General features: G+C 41.3%; 1 protein-coding gene across 1 annotated transcript in view; it reads left to right on the top strand.

Moving 5' to 3' along the window:
• The window catches only part of AFG2A (AFG2 AAA ATPase homolog A), a 1,603,044-nt gene that overhangs the window by 220,702 nt on the left and 1,361,948 nt on the right, over window positions 1-20,394 (top strand). Inside the window, exon 9 of the mRNA XM_069242390.1 lies at window positions 9,015-9,270. Coding sequence (XP_069098491.1) covers window positions 9,015-9,270 — 256 coding nt within the window. The remainder of the gene's footprint in view (window positions 1-9,014; window positions 9,271-20,394) is intronic.

Below are 20,394 nucleotides of genomic sequence, written 5' to 3'. Positions count from 1 at the left end.
TGTGGGCCATGTAGCAACATTTTTAACCATAACAAATAGGAAGTGGGAAAGCACATCTATGGGGAACTAAATACGGTGAAAGGCAGGCTAATTGGGATTAACTTTTATGGTTTGCTTTTTTTGTAATTTTGACATATATGTATTGTAGATTGTATATGGTGTTTAAAGAAACTGGAACAATAAATAATACTAATGCCACTATTTATAAAAAAAATACGGTACAGACAAATACAGTGTGATTTTCCCATAAGCTCATGATTGTTCCTTACATGGTGAAACCAGGATGTGAATCAGGTATCCAGATTAACAGGTCAAAAGATGACTTTTGAATATGATAATTGTTCAATTTAAGGCTATGATGCATGGGCAAGTAGTTAATAAATTGCTAACTGCACTACTGCCCACCTCCCCATAAATAGTAGAAAAAGTGTATTCAATCTTTCAGCAAAGAGTAAATAAGATTTGTTGGAATTTAAAAGATGTCAAAGATGTATACCTACGTAGATATAGTTAACAACAAGGAAGTATGAACTAGTCCTGATGCATGACCAAGTCAAGCACGCCAAAGAGATTCTCCTTACTACAAGAAACGAAATGGCAAAACCTAAAAGAAAAACGGACAACTGAATCTGTCAGCAGTACCAGAGTGATGCTCATCAGTACATAAAAACATACGACACTCAAATAAATATGATGCCTGAATCAATCAGGTACACCAAAGAGGTGTTCTTCTACTTGCTAAGTGACTTTTTAAGGCAAAGTGACAGTAAGAACCTCCTAATATTAAAAGAAGATCAGAAGCAAGGAAATCGGTCTCATAAGAGTGAAGAAGATGCAGAATAAGTGAGATTTCTAGCTAAAGATGGTTCACTAGTCAACCATTCAATATCAGAGATCTTCCAGCTTTTCCTTGCTACATGTTGTGGAATAAACAAATATGATCACAGCACAATTTAATTCAACCTTATTTGACATCATGAAAGTTTGAATGAGCTAGAAATGTGTAATAAATTGTACCAGATGGTGGGCCCAAAATATGTCTTGCCCAGGTCCCCTAAAATTCTTAAAACAGCCTTGATTGTATAAGGCATAGCCTGTTAGTAATTACTGCCACTCTCGGGGCCATGAGAACGACGACCATTCCTCATCTTCCAGTGAACTTATATCCTCCTCCCATTGCTCCAGTGTTTTGTGAATTGTATTTAGATAATTAATAATTTGTGATTTATACATACAGGATACTGTGCTGGTCAGTAGCATTGAGGACATTGCTCATTTAGCTTCCAGCAGGCTGTATTTAGGGATTTCTTCATGACTGCACAAATATGGCCCGAGGTCATGTCGTAGTTGAAGTTATCTGTAAATTTGTGTGTGTAGCAGGCCAATCTCTTTCTTCATCCCAGCACATGCCTTGAAGTTTGTGCCCCTCGCCACATCACCCAGTGCTGAAATGCCTACCGAGCCTCATCCCATGAAACACTGTACTTTGGTAGGACTCTCTTCATGGGAACAAAACAGATGGTTTCGGGCGGCAGCACCACCACGTGTAGGGGACTGAGTCAATCCTACACTGTCTGGTAACTGTTGGCCTAACTCTTTCAGTTAGGTATCAGCACCTCACCAAAACCTAAATGAAAAGGTGATTTGTTGCAGCCTGACACATGACGCTCTGTGACTCCTCAGGGAAGTCGTGGTCGGCAGAGCATACCCTTTTCTCTCATCAGCACAGGTCTCACACACACATCGGCAGACAAAAAGATGCAGGACATTTTTCACTGTATTGATTGAAAAGACTGCAATCTATGATAAAATGCAAGAGCTGTGATTATTAGGAAGAGGAAACATAACACAATCAGGATTGTTGCCAGAAGTGAAAAGCAAATAAGCAACCCCAGCATATTGGAATTAACTTGTGCATAAGAATTTCTGCCCATTCTTCCTTGCTTCTCTGCGAGAGCATGGCAGTGTTAGCCCTTTTATCTCTCCGTACGTAGGTCATGGAAGGAACACCCACCCCCATACCTGAAAAGCAGGAGTCTGTCCTCTGTCTCCTTGGTTGGCTGTAGAGGCAGAGCTGAGGTCAGGAATGAAATGGTGTACAGCAAAAGATGTATTTCCTGGCTGGAATTACCTATCTAACCTTCTTTGGCCTGTATGATGTTTTATGATAAAAATGTGTTGGTGTTCTGAGAAACAGACCTGACATGATCATGTGTCTAAATGTCAAGGCAGGCTGCACACTCTTGTGGCAGCAATACTAGATATATTATAATGTACAGTCCTCGAGCAGCCTTGGACAGGGGTCAACAATGAAATGTTGTGCAAGGAAAGCAATAACAATCACTTTTGCAAAATAACAGTTGATTAGAAAAATACCCCTGCTAAAAGCCAGCTATGCTAAAATGAATTAAAATGAATAAATGAAATGATGCATGTAAGTAGGTAAAAGGGCACAGGACAAAGGCCTAAACTAAAATACATGTGCCCATGCAAGGCTCTAAAATGAACCTACAACAGTAGGGGTGATACCTCTGTTAGTGCCCTGCTTCACCATAATGTAGCTTGGCCAGTTAGTTTACCACTCCAGGCATTCGTCTATAACTGCCTCCCACATTGCCATAGGCTGGATCTGGCTCCCCATCCACCTGGGGAGAAAAGATCCATTCAATCACCATGTTAAACTGTGTGGCTTGATGAAATGCCTCCAGGTCTGTCGTTACCAGACCTCCATGAAAACCGGATTACAGTTAGCAAAGGAGACACTTGGTTGACCCATATTCCACACTGTGTGCTTTTTGAGATCAAAAATATTGTTTGCTGGTAGGAATTTTTTTATATTGAGTTGATCCTTACTACTCCGCATACAACAGCATTTTACAAAAGCTATGATGAAACCGAGCAAGCATTGGCAAAGCAAATAGGCTTGCAGCCAGCGTCAGAAATATTGGCTTTACCAGTGCTTGTTCCAAAGATGCCCCTCTCGTTCTAGACCCTTTTATAATGATTTATTTCCTATGGCCTGTTCTGTGCAAGGAATACATAAACACAGGCTAATTATACTTAAATATCTTTTGGAAGAACATTTCATTTGGTTGGACGTCCCAAAATGTGCATGGATACTAGTTTTTCATTAGGAGTTGCTAGATTCAAGTGAGTCTGGTGTATAAATGCAGCGAAGGATTATTTTAAATGATGTACTATGGTAAAGCAAGTACAACTATTTTCTAATCACAATTATTCAAAGGTAAGTGAGGACACCACCACTTTACCAAAGGCTAATACTTTTCACAATCACAGGTTCACATGTTCATATTGCTTTACTGTGCTACCTCGAGGGATGCATGGAACCGACAGCAGGCTGGGCTTGATTTCCTTGTTCGTGGCCCACGGTAACTGTTAGACAATTACAAATTGGTCTCTCTCTGTGGCCACTTGTAACTGAGGGGCGACAGTGCTGTGACTGTTACTCAGCGTCAAGTAGCCAGAGGGAATAAGGGGGATCCACTGTGTGCTCCAGGTAGTGTGGAGGGTGGTGGGGCCTGACACCTGTAGTATTTCTGAGGGTTTTTTCTTATTGAAAAAATCCTGTAAAGATTCAGCCCTTTGCCAAATAATCTAACTACATTAGCCCTTAAAGTCAGTATTGTACCTCGGGCAATGGGCTGTAAATGCTAGTATGTATTCCTGCTTTACCCAGGACATGTTGTAGTTTTCATTGCTGTTATTGCAGAGTTATGTTGATCTCTACTGAACAAGATTAGTAGACCTATATCACTGTGGTCAGAGGAACATCAAACACAAAAAAATGTGATGAGAGGAATATTTGCAATAAGCCTAAACACTGCCAATCACTTGGAGTAGCATTCCAACCCATCATTCGTTTGCCCAACATGCCACCTCAGTTTGGACTAATCCATATATAAATTAGTCTTGACCCTGCTCCAACAGGAACAGTCCAGCCCGAACTACCAGGTCAGGTCCTTCCTGAACCAAAACACATGCAACTCGAGACTGGTTTTGCCTTGATTGTGGCTGTACAGTTGGGTGTAGCTTGGTTCCAGTGGTGCAGTGAGTATATGTATGTTTGATGTCACAACATAAGTGGCCAAGGGCATACTCAAACGTGGATTCCACGCTCACTTTGCCTGTGTGTGTGTATATTTCTGATAGTTATGTGCATTACATGAATAAGGTTGTGCTTTGGGTGCGTTTCATTGATGACCTTTTTGTAAAATGGAGTAGAGAAGAAATTATCTTGCAGGAAAACATTGATAAACTAAACTGCAACATGTTTATCATCAAACTAACCGCCAAATGGAGTAAGATCAGTATTGATTTTTTGGATGTGTGTCCGGATGTCCATGAAGAGACAGTCAATACTAGCATATTTTGCAAAGAAACTACATGCAATTCAATTCTACAGTGTCTAACATACTGGTGGCTAAGCCCCAATGTCCACGCACCCAAGCTGTACAAAATATATAGGGAGACAAATCTGTACAGTGTTTGCACAAATATTAAGATTGGTGCTCTTCTGGTATCCACACCCAGCCCCCTAGGGTGTAAAGGCGGGAACCAGATATACCCCAGTTCAGCAAACTAGTCAACAGAATAATACCAAAGCACTCAAAAAACTCCGATGGCACACTACTGTGTTCAATAAAGAAGTATCACAGTCCCAAAGTTATGTGGTTTTGATTTATTCTTTGCACAGTTATTCACATTTATTGCGTATAATCCATTACAAACCAGCAGCCAACACGTTTTTCGTCATCTAGGCTTTTTCACAGCTGCAAGATTATGTACAAGGTATCCTACACAATTTGTAAGTATGGCATAGGGAAAATACAAATAAATATTCATTGAGTGATCATCAACCAATAGTACCAAGAAAACAATATCTGCAGTGTGGAGGAATCTCTGGATATCCACGTACTGGGTATATATCCAGCAATTATGTTGGCAATTACCAATTGTAATAGGTTGATTCGTTGTGCCACTGCCATTGATTATACACTCGTGTAGATGTATTCTAATAATATATCAGAACCTCTCATTTCATACTTTGCCTTTGCACATTTAGCGCCATCTGGGATGTAAATATGCTCTAATTGGAAACTTCAGTTGATTATAACTAAGGCCTGGTAAATTGCACCTTATGACTTTGCACATGGATATTTGTTACTATATTTATTATTGTGGATTTCATCTTGGGGGGGCTGGTGGGGCCAGATATTAAGGCTTGTTTTCCATTCTCACTTTGGAGCTCTAGTCTGGGCCATCTCTCTAGCCTGGCTTAGGTCATTATATACCTGCACTTTACGTGGTTGGGTGGGGCTGTTGCTGAAGCAACGCTATTCAGTCTCTGAGGCAACCAAATAAGATATGACCCCCTTCTTTCACTGGACGGTGTTGAGCCCCAATCTAGCATAATTACTGGCCATTAGGGAGGAGATGTGTAATTTGAAGGTCTATAATAGTTTGCCACCCATGACGAAAACATGCTTAGGATTTTTTATACAAGAGCATTTTATATGTATGTCCTTGTTACAAAAAGGGATAGGGTATCAAGTTCTGCATCCATCCACATTGTATGAACCTCTGTCTTTTGAAACTGGTTTTTGTAAGGGCACAACCAACACATGTTAAAGGACATGATCTTGTTATACGTAGTATCAAAGGTTTGGGTTGGTGCCACTGATATATAAAAATGGAATGTTGACATTGGTTTGGCACAATAATCCCACAGCACTATCTCCGTAACTTGAATCTTACTTTTCAAGAGTTATCTTAACAACTATGGCAGTGTGTATATATTGTTGAATTACATGGATGCATGGGCATGGCTCTACTATTGATACGACCTGTTTCTACCAATTATACACTGATCGAATGTGATACTAATTATGAATCATTGCATGCCATTAGTCCTGTGAAATACAATGTCTTTGCATTTGGTTACAGTATATATATATATATATATATATATATATATATATATATATATATGTGTGTGTGTGTGTTTGAAAGGGTATGGCAGCAAACCAATATGAACTTCACTACAGAATGTACCTCTTTGCAATGAACTGTGTTGTATTGGTGTTGGGATTACCCAGGGATTCCGCAATGACAGCTGCATTTGTTTCAATTGCAATCTAGGTAGAATTCTAGCCTGCAAAGATCTGGGCCAGTGCAATCAAGGAACAACGGTCTTTAAATCACCAGAGTGGTGGGAAATGGGTTGCCCAGTTGAAGGCATAAGCCGAAATGTGCTGGTGTCTTGTTTGTGTTTGATACCTGCATATCAATAAAGAAGATTTTATAACCTGCAGTGCCTGGTCCATATGGATGAACATTCCTATACTTTGATGCAGCTGTATATATAATCACAACAAAACAACAGCCAGTCAGGGCAACAATCCGGATCCTAAAGGATACACTGAGTAACAAAGAAATGAAATATCCAAGCAAAAAGTGACTCAAACAGATGGACTCGCCAAAGAACAGAAATATATTTCAACTACAACATTTTGGCTTCCGCCTTCCTCAAGCAGTACAAGATGATATCAGAGGCTGCACAGCTGGATTTTTAAACAGCATCATTAGTGAAGATTCCATTTGGAATGTGGAATCAGTGCAGCCCTGAGATCTCTTGATATATGCAATAACCAGGTAGTGCTGTCAGTGAGGTTAAGTCCATCTGAATGCAATGATTTTAAACGGTACATGCAGAGGTTTTCTCTGGAGTCCAGTAGTTCTTCCTTTAAGACACGTTTCACAAGGAAAATCTTAGAAAACTGATAGTAAATGGTCCACAAGGTTAACATGATTGGCTACAGGCAGGTCAAGTTTCTTATTAATTAATTGCTGATTTGTGTATGAATGTCATTCATTGAAAATAACCTTACATGTCGCTCAGCATGCATTATTATCTGATTCAGTGCCAAATAGTAAATGCCTTCTGTCATTAATTAGACACTTGACCAGCCTGTAGCCAATTTCTTTAACTTTGTGGACCATTTACTATCGGAACAAGTGGACCAGGCCTGCTTCCAGTTTAAACCGTATGTTGATCCATAACACAGCAAAGGAACTAGGCCAACTGCATATAGGCTTAGCTCTTTGTGACCATTATAAGATGCTGTGCACTGGGGACTGACAGTAGTCTGCAAATAAAGCCATTCTCAATCCTTTGCAGGGGTGCTGGGTTACTGTAGCCCCAAAGACCCGCCCCACAATCAAACGGAAAACAGCCTCATTGATTTTTTCAGTGGCTTTTATGACGCCTAGGTAGATGAAAAAAATCCTATGTGCTCTGCTCTCAATAAATGGTTTTCCTTTACCATGCTACTTCTGTTATATATAAGCAGAGGTCATTGAGCTGCTCATGACTCCTGACCCCTCTCAAGCTAATAAGTCCTAATGAAGATTCCCTCACGTCAGTCTTGGCTAGATGTGAGGAATGCAACTCCTATGTTTCTGTAGAATCTTCTGATGTCTTCTTGCGGTTAGCTCCTTCTGCAAATCATCAGAGTTGTGATCTTCACCTCATTCTCCTAGCATTTGCAGCTTTTGGCTGCGAGGTCCCTATTTATCCTGGGTGGGAATCACTTTCTTGGGAAAATCTCCAAGCAGGCTTTAGCCCTTTGGGCCTTGATTTCTGTCCTGGTCAAAGATCCCCCCCCCCCCCCCCCCCCCACTCCTGCCTCAAATCTGAGAAATGCAGAGTCCTTTTCTCCCAGAGTTATAGGCTTTTTCCTAACCTTGAGGAAAACTGCAGAGTTGAGAAATAAGTTCCTGGTCTGGCGTTCATCTTGGCTAACGTGGGAGACCTTCTCCAGAAGTTCAGAACAGTTCAGGGAACTGGAACGTAATGGTCAGTCTTATCCTGTTTAGAAGGGAACTTAAGGTAGGTGTGCCATTTCAAAATCCAAACCTCCGGCCTCATTCCCAGTTTTTTCAACAAAGTTGGGGTGGAAAGACAGCATTAACTGGTCATTGAAAGGCATATTCCATGGTGAACAGAGTGGACTTTTTTTCTCTGGGCTCTTTGATTCCTAGAGAATCCGCAAATGAGAACAAACAAGGGAGGCCACAAATGGTCACAGGACGTGCAGATTAGAGGGTTGGCTGGGAAGATACTCCGTAGCTTGTTGATGCACAGGTCTACAGGCCTGCATAAGCAGCCACTTTTTGTTCTAATGTTTGTCCTTCAGCATAACTCAGGCTTTGTATGAGCTGAATGCGGATTCACCCAAAGTCTCAGTCAGCTAAAAGGCTTAGCAAGGTAGGCAGTACATGGCAATATTGCACCCACAAGTAGATATGGAAGTGTACATCCGTCTTGTGCCACATTCACCATGGCTTTGCGAAGGACTCCATCCTGAAAACATACCAGTACAGCATGCTTTCCACCCAGGCCACATGTCACAATTTACATGCATGGGAAGTGAATGACCTCGAGTATGAGGGATTGCACAGATTTTGGATACCAAGGGACAGTAGATTCCCCTTCTGGGAGTGCATACAAAAAGGTGTGTTCCCTTCCCTGAATCTCAGCTGCTATCAGCCTTCATTTTTCACATTTTCTGGCAAGAGAACAATAGCCAATTCCTACTGTGGGGAGGTTTATGCACTTACGCCTTAATGTACATTGCATCTATTACAAGTATATATGCTGGCATGCATAGCTTTATGTAAGCAACGTTTTTCAAGTTCACATAGAGTGTCTTGATGCCTGTTTGATGGCTTCAAATGACTGATAAATCTGTTTGGTATGGTATATTTCAGCTCTAAGACAACTTTATTGCTAAGGAAGATCAATTTCACTTTGCAAAAGAAAGACTTGTGCTTGAGTTATATAAATAATAATCATGCAAGCTGAAAAAATATAAAGAAAGATAAGGATCTAGTAAAATTAAAGGTTGGGCCTGTAACAATGACCAAAGCCCTCCATCACCCACTACTAAATGCTTGTGTATAAAAACTGGTTCATTCTCCCTTTGGTTCCATAGGAAGGAAGTGAAGGGAAGCTGATTGTGCTTGGAGCCACAAACCGCCCTCATGCCCTTGATGCAGCTCTGCGTAGACCTGGCCGCTTTGATAAGGAAATTGAAATTGGGGTTCCTAATGCACAGGATCGATTGGACATCCTCCAGAAGCTTCTTAAAAAAGTCCCTCATCTGCTAACGGAGACTGAGCTGGTTCAGCTGGCAGACAGTACCCATGGATATGTAGGGGCAGATTTGACAGCTCTGTGCAAGGAAGCAGGTAAGGTTTCCAATACATTTGCATCTGGTAGAAGAAAGCTATTGTGTAGTTTGCAATATGCTCTGCATGTATTATGTGCCCCAGCACGTTATGCACAGTTAACCATCAACTGGTAACATTATTGCCAGGTCACTTTTTAAGATGGCATTGAAACTATTAAACTGTTGCAGGAAGAAAAAGTGAGAGGGGTCCTGTCTTCAAGGCTTCCAAAGAGGAAATATGTTCATTATTACTGCATCACAAAATCTACTTACAAAAAAACGGAGTTACAAAAAATATATATTAAATCAAAAACAGAATAAACAAATACTCAATATAGTTGTAGAGTTGCCACACACAGGCAAAGATGTAAGCACTCTAAACAGTGAACACTGTGGTGCATGGCTAGCTCCACCCTACCCAATTCAACATAAGACTGTGTGGCCACCTGGGTTAACAGGATGTCGTCCTCATGTATATAGGGAGTCTTTGACCTTTTGTTAAGGAAAGTTGACAAGACACTCTTTGGTTTATTGGTGACCTGGTCCGTGCGTAAAGCCATTGACATTAAAATTGACATTAAAAGTCAGCTGCCTATAATATTCAACATCTTCGCATGAATTTGGACAGATCGTTTTTTGGTTCCTTTTTTTCCTCTCTAGCCTCACTGTCCTTAGGCATTCTTGATCTGTTTTTCCTCAGAAGAAAAGCACATTCATCCATTATTCTCAATAATGGATACCCTGAAGAAGGAAAAACTTCAAAGTGGAGAAACCTTTTCCTCCTTTAATAATAACTTAATAATTATTAATTAATTGCATTTGGAGAGTCTTGAGATCCCAGACCCAGAAAGCATTCGAGTGCAGTTTAGATCTAAAATAAAGCTGGCTAATCAGTAAATAGAGAAAGTGCATTACTAACTGGTCAGAATTGAACATCAGCTCCTACTGAAAAGTTTAAAAAAATCGATCCCAAAGTCAGAAGTATGTTTGGAACATTTAATAAATCACGTGATCACTGCACTATCCCAGTTAGCCTGTTAGGCTCTGTATGCAACCAAGTGCGCCTCAAGAATCACTTTTTCTGAAGCACTCTAAAACTAATAATTTATTTTTAGCTAAATGTTACACGATCCACTGAGTCTTAGTCAGGATTATTAATTGATCAATGTGCTGCTTAGTAGGACGTTTCAGAGGAGGATAAACCATTCCACAGCTCCCAAATGCAAGGGTTCAAGTTCTTTTGAAGCCAGTCTTCATGGACGAACTACTGTCTCTTAGCGAATGGCTGTGATACCAACTGATTCTCTCAAGATCCCTGAACCAGCCTGGCTCCTCGGGGATGTTGCCTTTTTATTTGCTCCTTTTATCACCTACTTACCAAAAGACGGGGTAGGTACTCCCTTTCTGAAAAGAGCCTACATATGAGCTACTGAACTATTTAACTTTGGCCCTATCACAAACTACCTGTCCTGGTAAATAAATTTGGCAGAATAGATAATCTCCATCCATATGTAAGAACCCCTAGATATGCATCGCATACTTCACTTACTCTGCCCTTAGTACCTGCCACCATTTCACAACTCAAGTCAGGCTTTCCTTAAATTTCTCAGTACAGTCTTAGCACTAGGGGTGGTCTTTTTTTTATGACCCCAGATATCTTGAAAGCCTTTCCTCGTCAATTTAAATTTGACTTTTCTTTAACAATGTTAATAAAGAAGATTAAGACCATTCTCTTTAGCTATGATTGGACGTAGGCTAGCACCAAGAGACCTTATTGGTTGTGGGGCTTTATAAGCGTAGTTAATCCTTCAGTCCATGTTTGAAGAAACTAGAATGCAGCACACAGTGTGCAATAAAACTGTAAATAAATAAAGGGGTGTTTTTTCTAATTGTGAATCATGCCTGTAATCTTAAGTGCTCATAATACTGTGTCGGTTTTGTTATTTAGATACAGGTGTTCAGTGCTAGTGTTTCCACAAATCTTTTGGACTATTAGTTCAGGGGATAGTTCATGAAGCATCACTCATGTGCCACATGTAGAACAATCAGAGAGGATTGTAAGCCGGTAAATCCCAGGTTTGTTTATGCTTATCATTTGCTGTTATCAACATGGAGACATTTTTATCGAAGCCACATCTTTTCAGTACAAAATCCAGGTAGGAATTGGCCAACTAGTCGAGGTCATTCTCAGCCATGAGCAACAGCAGTGTTAAGAGGCTGTTGTTTTCCTTCTGACATTATCACTGGTGAACATATATATATTTTATAAACCTGGACAGGTCGGCATCGCTATTTTTTAAGACTGATTTTGAGTCATTATTGAAGCATATATTTGTACATAATCAATAAGCACTATCTTGGATCTGGAGAGGTTTTGAGAAAGCAGATTCTACTACTGGGTTACTGATATGCCATATGAGTCAAAAGGAATTAAACACTTGCTGAAATTGGGAATTTGGGAAATATGTTATGGCAGCCGTACGTTTGCAAGAGCTTTTTGTTTATCAGTAACTTTTAACTTTCAAGGTAGCAAGATAGGCCTCAGGACCCTCCTGGTCGATTGTGGTGACACTAAATTCTGTTTAATCATGTTTCTTTTAATTGGTCATCATTTTTTATTGCAAGGTAGGTCTAGTAACCTCATCTGCTTGTCTAACAGGTGAGCTTAGCACCATAAGTTTCCCTTTGATTGCCACTTTAGAAACCTCAGCACTGGGAAATTTGTCATTTTGTTCTTAAGGAAAACAGGACGTTCTACAGTAGTAGTGTGTTGACCATAGTGATTTATCATGTCGTGTGCAATGCCTGTCATTGCACTCACTGGAGCACAGGATTATATTTTGTTCCATTTATCAAAGTCGAAGGGGTGCATATATATCATGATCAATTATTAATTGCATTCTTTCCACCACTATGTTGGCACCTCCTGTGCCCAAAATGTTGGTTAAGGAATGGTGTTCAATCCCTTTCATCAAATGTTAAGATGACCTAGATGTAAATTAGGTATTAACATTTTACCTGTTTGTTCTAATTCTGCCACTCCGCCACAATTCAGACAGCACTGTAAAATGCTGAAGTGGAGGATATATATCGGGAATACATTGAATACATACATTCAGAGTGTCAGAGTACAGGGCTGCAAGATGGCCACTCTGCAGAGAAGCTCTACCAGCCACAGCCAATATCCACTCATTATTTATTTATTTATTTATTAGGGAGCCAGCTGAGACGTTTGGGGCTGATGTCAGCTGATGCATGCGGATGGAGGTCCACATGGACCTAGCTCCTCTATGTTTGCTCTCTGCTTAATTCACCCTTGTATTGACTAGTTCCCCTTACCTTTTTGCATCTAGAATCTGGCATGGGTAAACAAGATAACAAGCAGCCTAAACTAGCTTTTAAGGGCAGGCAGTCTACTGGATCCACTGGGTATAAAAATACAGTTGAGGCCTGTCAGTCCCAACATGACCACGATCATCCTCCTAAACAAGACCTCGGCCTGCTCCTATTAGAAATGAAGCTAATCCTAGCAACAATTGATTTCAAAATAGACATATGACAGATACGATGGACAGGGTGAAGGAGTGCCTTGATAAGCATGACGACCAATTTGATCTTCTGGAACAGCAGATCTCTTACTCCGATGCTGCTGGTAGCGATGAGAAAATTCCCCACCTTATGGCTGCGGTTCAAATAAAAATTGAGATTTGGAAGTGCACTCATTCTGCAATAACCTACGCATTGTGGGAATACCAGAATCCAGAGCTGTAAACGGGGTCAAAGATTACATGAAGGGGGTATTGAAATGTGTGTTTGACAGTGCATCCCTAACACTCCTGTTTTCAGTGGAGTGTGCACACATATCACTGGGCCTCAGCCACCTCCTGACGCAGCTGACCGTCTGATAATAGCTACATTACTAAAGATGATATTGTCTATGAGTATAAGGGTATTTGCATATATTCTGACATCTGTACATCAGTCCAGATGGCTAGACGTGAATTTCGTCTGGTCCAGAAAAACATTCAGAAAGCAGAAATACAATATTCATAGTTATAGCCTGCCAAACTGGGAATCACAGTTAAGGGAAGGCAGCATGTGTTAACTAGTCCTAAATAGGCGTCCGGTTTCCCCTCAAAATACTGCAGACCTTGAGAATGACATTGCCGAATACCCAACTCCTCTTAGTGTCAATAACTTAATCACATTTACTCATCCACCATCTATTGTGGCGTCTAGCATATACCGTCTCCATTAGGATAGCTGTTGGTTTCTTTTTTTAACCACATTTTATTGGTTTTGCAACTTGTATGTGGCCCAGGAGGCAAACATTTAAAGAAAAATTAAGCCTAAGGAAGAAAAGCATAAACAAGAGCAAATACCTGCATATTCCACCCCTCCCCCGCCCACATGCTAGCAAGAGGATACAGAATAAGTCCAGTTAACAGATCACCGGTTCCATTCCCTTCCAACCCCATCCCATCCCATATAGCTGTCTGTTTCAACTGCCTGATCACTGTTGTAATTGATGCCACAATTCTCCCCACATGCAGCACTCAATCTACAGTCTAAATTATGACTGCCTGCTGGCTTTCACTCTCCCACTTTGCTTGACCCTCTTCATTCACTTCACCCAGTATATATCAAGCTTTGCATACACTCGACACTCCTATCATACTAGGCCACCTGCTCACCATCTAGCAAGTTCCCTCCCTGCACATTGGCCACCCACTAATGCTTCTCAGACTGTTGCTCTCACTTTTTGAATAACTATTTTTTTGTCTATTATTGTTTTCTCTTTTCCTTTGAGGGTCAGGTTTGGGAGGGTTGTGGTACTACTTATTATCCTGCATGAGGGGTAGGCCAGAGTGGGTTGGGGGAAAGGTTCTACGCCATGCGGTCACCGCCAAATGGCCGCTCCGCGGTCAGGAGACCGCGGATGCCATTCTGGCTTTCCCGCTGGGCCGGCGGGCGACCGCCATAAGGCCGCCCGCCGGCCCAGCGGGAAGGCCCCTGCAACATAGAAGCCGGCTCCAAATGGAGCCGGCGGTGTTGCAGGGGTGCGACGGGTGCAGTAGCACCCGTCGCGATTTTCTCTGTCTGCAAAGCAGACAGTGAAAATCTTCATGGGGCCCTGTTAGGGGGTCCCACGACACCCGTTCCCGCCATCCTGGTTCTGGCGGTGTAAACCGCCAGAAACAGGCTGGCGGGAAGGGGGTCGGAATCCCCATGGCGGCGCTGCTGGCAGCGCCGCCATGGAGGATTCCCTGGGCCAGGGGAAAACCAGCGGGAAACCGCTGGTTCCCCTTTTCTGACTGCGGCTTTACCGCCGCGGTCAGAATGGCCCTGGAAGCACCGCCAGCCTGTTGCCGGTGCTTCCGTTGCCCTCCACCCTGGCGGTCATAGACCGCCAGGGTTGGAATGAGGGCCTATGTCACTTGAACATGCATATAATATAGTTGGCCATAAAGTTACAGCTAAACTAACCATGTTATGCAATCTTTCCACAGACCATGTTATCTTATGTACTTTATTATTTATCTCACCACCCTAGTTATGTTTTCTCTCAGGTTAGGCATGAATGAACCATGCAAAGCCCAGCAAGTTCTACCTTGATAGGGTCTAAATAGGCATTAGATAGAAATTAGTCTGTTGCAAGACATTCCTAACTAATCTTACAACATCTCTACTCCATGCCTTATAAAATAGGACTGAGATCTCCTACTCGTCCTATGCAAGAGGTGTCGCTGTTGTTATCAAGACAGCCTTCTTGATAACAACAGCAACACCCTTGGTTATTTTAATGTTATGCTTGACTCTTGTGTTGCTATATCGGTCAGGATGTGTCAGCCACACCCCTTGGTGCCTTTCAACTGAAAGAGATTATCACATTACATACTAGTTGACATTTGGCCCACCAGGCACTCAAGATCACTTGAAGGCACCTGCATTTTCACAGCACATAAATCCTGGTCAAGGATCGACTTGTACTAGGTTTTGTACTGGCTAGTCACCAGCACCCGATATATAGGCATCAACAATGTACTTGCTGAACCCAAGTATAGTAACTTTTCCGACCATGTCCTGGTTTTCCTAACATTACTCCTCCTCCATGAGAAGGGTCTAATGCATTTCTTGGAAGTTTTGCTGAATTCTTTGCCAGCCCTCTTATTCAAGAATGAAATACACAGTAACACTAGATTATTTCACCACCTGACAAAAATCTGTGAATATGGTTGGTGTGCTTGGGGGGAGGTGCTTTTAAGGCAGAACTTGGATGTGCTTGTGTTGCTATGCATTCAGGGATGCTGAAGGCTATGCTGGCGTGCATCCATAGAATAGAAGGAGAGCTGCATGACCTGGAAATGGACTATTGCAACTCCTGAGATGATAATATACTGGCTGACATCAAGAGTAAGCTTGGGGAATACGACAAGGCGATACATAGTGAAGTTAACTAGACTAGCAAGGAGGTCAAAGCTAGTGTGACAGCACAACTCTCTCTTACCTCTTTCGGTCCCCTTGGGCTGACTCAGACTATCTTTCAGATAATTTGCATAAATTGAGTTGAAGCGCCCAAGTGGCGTCAGGGACGGTGTTGTCCATAAGAAAAGATGAGGAAATGTGTCCCTAAAGATAAGACTGAAGCAGCATTTCAATCAACAGACATTAAATAAGGACTGATTTAAAAAGAGAGTTTGAGATCAGTAATTTAGAAGAAAACATTAAGGTTTATTAAAATATTAAAGTATAATACAGAAGGCAAAATGTAGTAGTTTCAATAAATCAATGGTAAGACATGTAAAAATCAATTGCCATAAAGCCTCTTAGCATTTGAAATAGATGCAGCAATAAGCAAAGTCTGAAAAATAAACCAGCATGTGCAGCAAATCAACAGAACATTTGGTCTCGCTCATCCCCATATTGAGGGCCTTTTATAATAATTTTCACCATAGAAAGAAATATAAATCACACAGTTGGCATGTGGAGAGTAAATGGAATAATGCATAGTCAAATCGCAGTTCAGCATTGTTTGAAAATGGTCCACTCTGAGGTGTCATCCCAAACTTTTTGCCTTCCTCCTCCTCTTTTTCTGACCTTGTTTTTGGTTGCTTTAGGACTTTAAGCACTTTACCACTGCTGACCAGTATTAAAGCGCATGTGCTTCTCCTCTAAACATGGTAACGTTAGTGTATACACAATTGGCATATTTAATTTACATGTAAGTCTCTTGTAAAGTGGTATACCATATACCCAGGGCCCATAAATTAAATGCTACTAGTAGGCCTACAGCACTGCGTGTGCTTACCACACAATTAGCCTTTTAAACATGTCTCAGGCTTGCCACTGCAGAGCCTGTGTGTGCAGCTTTACTGCCACTTCGACTTGGCATTTAAAGCCCTTTTCCAAGCCTTAAGCTCCCCTTTTATTACACATAGGTCATCCCTAAGTTAGGCCCTCAGTAGGCCAAAGGGCAGGGTGCTGTGTAGGTAAAAGGTCGGCCATGTACTTTTAGGTTTTGTATTTCCTAGTAGTGAAAAACATCTAAATTTATTTTTCACTACTGTGAGGCTTACTCCTGTCATAGGTTAACATTGAAAATTCCTTATTACACTTTTAAGCTGTAATTCCTGATTGAGAGGATGTCCTGTTTCATATCATTGGAACGGTAATGATAAATCCTCTTTACTGGTAAAGTTGAATTTACTATTTTAGAAACTATACTTTTAGAAAGTGGACATTTTTCTGCTATTACAGCCCTGTGTGTCTGCAGCCTGTACCTAATACACGTATGGGGTGGGTGGCAGCTACACTTTGTGCATTCCCTCTAGATAGCCACAAATACAGGAAGGTTAAGTGTGTCTGAGCACTCATCTGCATCCTGATGGCTCTTCCTTGGCAGGAAGTGGGGAGGAAGGGGCTGACACACCTGAATAGGCAGTGCCTGTCCCCACACCAAGGGCTGATTATCACCTACTGATAGTCTGAAGACAGTCTGGGAAGAAAGGGCCTCTGTGCACTTAAAATTCCCTTCTTTGAAGTCACCTCCACTTTAGAGGCACAACTGGGCATAAGTACTGGGTCTTTGACCCCACCAAATTAGACAGTTCTGGACCTACAACTGGAGCCTGTCAGAAGAACTGCTGTGCTGCATCAAGGACTGGTAGTCTGCTGGACTGCTGATGTGGAAGGACTGCTTTTCTGCTGTTTTGCCCTGCTGCCTGCTACTCTGACACTGCTGAGGGAGAGCTGGACTCTGCATTGCAACTGAAGTGATCTGCAAGTGCTCCTTGGCTTGCCCCCTGATGCCTGACACTCAGGAATATCAAAGTCTCTACCCCTGCTCCTATGCCTGGTTCACTGGAAGTGGACCCAGATAAATCTACGCATCCCCAGTGTACTTAGAGCAGAACTGGTGCATTGATCCTTTTGCAGGAGTAGAGCCAGCACATCGCTGTCTGAACCAATGCATCTCCTTGAGAGCGTGACATTGACTCATTGCTCGTCTGTATCCAGCAATTCGTTTTGCTACCAGGATCAGGTACTGTGTACACTGGGCCTGCATGGCTCTTGTCCCCGGCCTGCGCTCCATCGCGTGTGGCCTAAACTGTTGACTTTGCCCCAGTCCAGCATGACCACATACCCCCCATTTGCACTTATTTCTTCAAAGAGCTAGAACTCTTTTTTTTTTTTCTTTAAAAAGTCATAACTCAGTGTCTACTTATTGGATTTTTGCTATTTTGGTCTTGATTTATTTATAATAATATTGTCTATTCTTTGATCTGGTGTGGAGTCATTTTGTGGCGTTTTCATTGTGTTACTGTGTGTGTGTTGCATAAATACTTTACTCATTGCCTCTTTAGATAAGCCTGACTGCTGTGTGCCAGGCCATGAGGGTGAGCACGGGTTATCTTTTAGTGTGCATCTGACTTCCCTGATTAGGATTGTGGTTCCGGCTTGTACAGTGTACATACTCTGACAACCAGAATCCCAATTTCTAACAAGCATTCTAAAACATCACATATTGCCACCAACATAACACTACCCTCCTAAATGAATACAAATATGCCCATTATGACCTAATGTCATCGGAGGTGTAAGAACAAATCTGGTTACGTAAACAATGAAAAGACTCCTAAATTAAGGAGCTGTGAGCCAGCTGGAAGTACCTTGAAAAGTAAATAGAGGCTATCTCCAAGGTTCTTCAGGAACAAATGTCATAAAGCAAAAGTGATTATTTTTCTGCGTGTGATATCAATGAGAAATATGCACACAATGAATATTATGAATGCTCTGGGGAACAAAATGAGTCGCAAATTAGTTTGGCCTATGCCAGGAAAACATAGTTCTGTACATCACAGCATTTTAGTTTCAATTGGAAAAAGGTTCATGTTAAAAGGCAGATATAATTCTAATTAGAAATTAGTTATAACAGTGCCATCACTCCGTAAGGCCCTGCTTGTCACAATTATTAAGTCAGGCAAAACACCTGAATGTTAAATATCAATAGCAAAATCCTAGTGGAATTGTTAGCTGTTAGAATCCTTCCTTTGCTTCCTAAGCTGGTTAGGGTTGACAAGTCAGAATTCAGACATGGAAGGTCAACATCCCCCAACCTTTGCAAAGTGTTTGCCTTTATTCACCAGGTAGTACCACAGATTAATGGAATTGCCATATTTTTGATGCCACCACAGCATTCAACTCTTTAGAAAAAATAAGCGTTTTTCTAGTAATGGAGAGAATTTATTTCAGTCGTAATTTCATCTCTTTAGTCTGGCTTCTACATGGGAATCCAGTAACACAAATCCAGCAGAATGGGCTGAGCTCATGTCATTATTGTATGTCCAGGGAAACCACATAGCAGTAACATAACTCTTCTATGGAGGAACTATATAGCAACAACATTACTCTTCTATACTCACAAGATCAAATAATTATACTGGAGTACAAATTAGTTGAAACTCAATCATCGTAATAGTACTGTGATGTGAAATGTTATAAACGGATCACAGATGACCAATACAAAATAAATGTAACTATTGTGTTTCATACAATTCATACATATCTAATCAAAATAAATAAATTATCCAGTCTTCAAGAATAATTCCAACAGTCTGAAAAGTCAATCTTGAATTAAAAACAAGGCCCTTGTTACATAGCATAAGTCCTTCTAGAAGAGAAAATTACACAAATGTAATTCCACTTTTGTAGGCCAGCAACAATAAACAGTTAAAGCAGTTCACTCATGTTTTGGTGGAATAATCCTAGTATGAATGAAATCCACCTTCTTCTGGACCGTCTGATGTGTGTTGATCAATTTTGAATGCCTGAGTCTAATCAATCATACTGGGATCTGGGGCCATAAACCTCTTTACTAGTCGTGGAGAACACTATTGTTTTTGGAAGCACTAAATGGAATGGGCCTGAGCACAGCAGCAGGACCCTCCTTCACCTTTTTTCGTGACAAATCACCAGCTATAGAGAGAGACTCATAGCTCTGCATCATAACAGGTCTATGTGCAAATCTTCAGCTTTCACACTCCAACATACAGACTTCTGGTTCCCTTCAAATCAAATTTTTCTTTGATGGTCACTGTTTGCCGATTTCAAGGACAGATTGATTATGGTAAAATGGATAGTGTTCAAAATGTGTGTTTTAACCTCCTCCTTCTCTGTTTGCGTGAGATAGCCACCGCTTTCTTCTTGTAGTCATGGAATGACAAGCATGACATGGGTAAAATATTTGCATTCCAAACCCTTGCTTGTTTTCTGGGTTCCCTCATATTTGAGATATATCCTCACCTGCGTGTTTTATACATACATGGGGTATATAACGTGATACAAAACTCAAGAGCTTAGTCTGTGGTCTTGGGTAGAAAATAAATAAGCATTGGCAAAACCAGTAGGTGTCGCCATTTAGCTTTGCCATGCTTTTTTTCAATGCTGTTTAGCATCAGCAAAATCAGATTGTTTGTGTTGATGGTGAACAGCATCAGCAAAAAGAGATCCAAAAAGCAGCATCATAATGTATAGAGGTGCATGTGCCATCACATGTGTGCATGTGTGGGTCATGATGCTGTGGTGCCCATATTTTCTTTTTGATGTTCTGCCCATTATGAAAAAGTAAATTAAGAAACAAATG

Source organism: Pleurodeles waltl, chromosome 1_2 (assembly GCF_031143425.1).
Source record: "Pleurodeles waltl isolate 20211129_DDA chromosome 1_2, aPleWal1.hap1.20221129, whole genome shotgun sequence".
Lineage (NCBI taxonomy): Eukaryota > Metazoa > Chordata > Amphibia > Caudata > Salamandridae > Pleurodeles > Pleurodeles waltl.
This window is presented reverse-complemented; position numbering and strand designations above follow the sequence as displayed.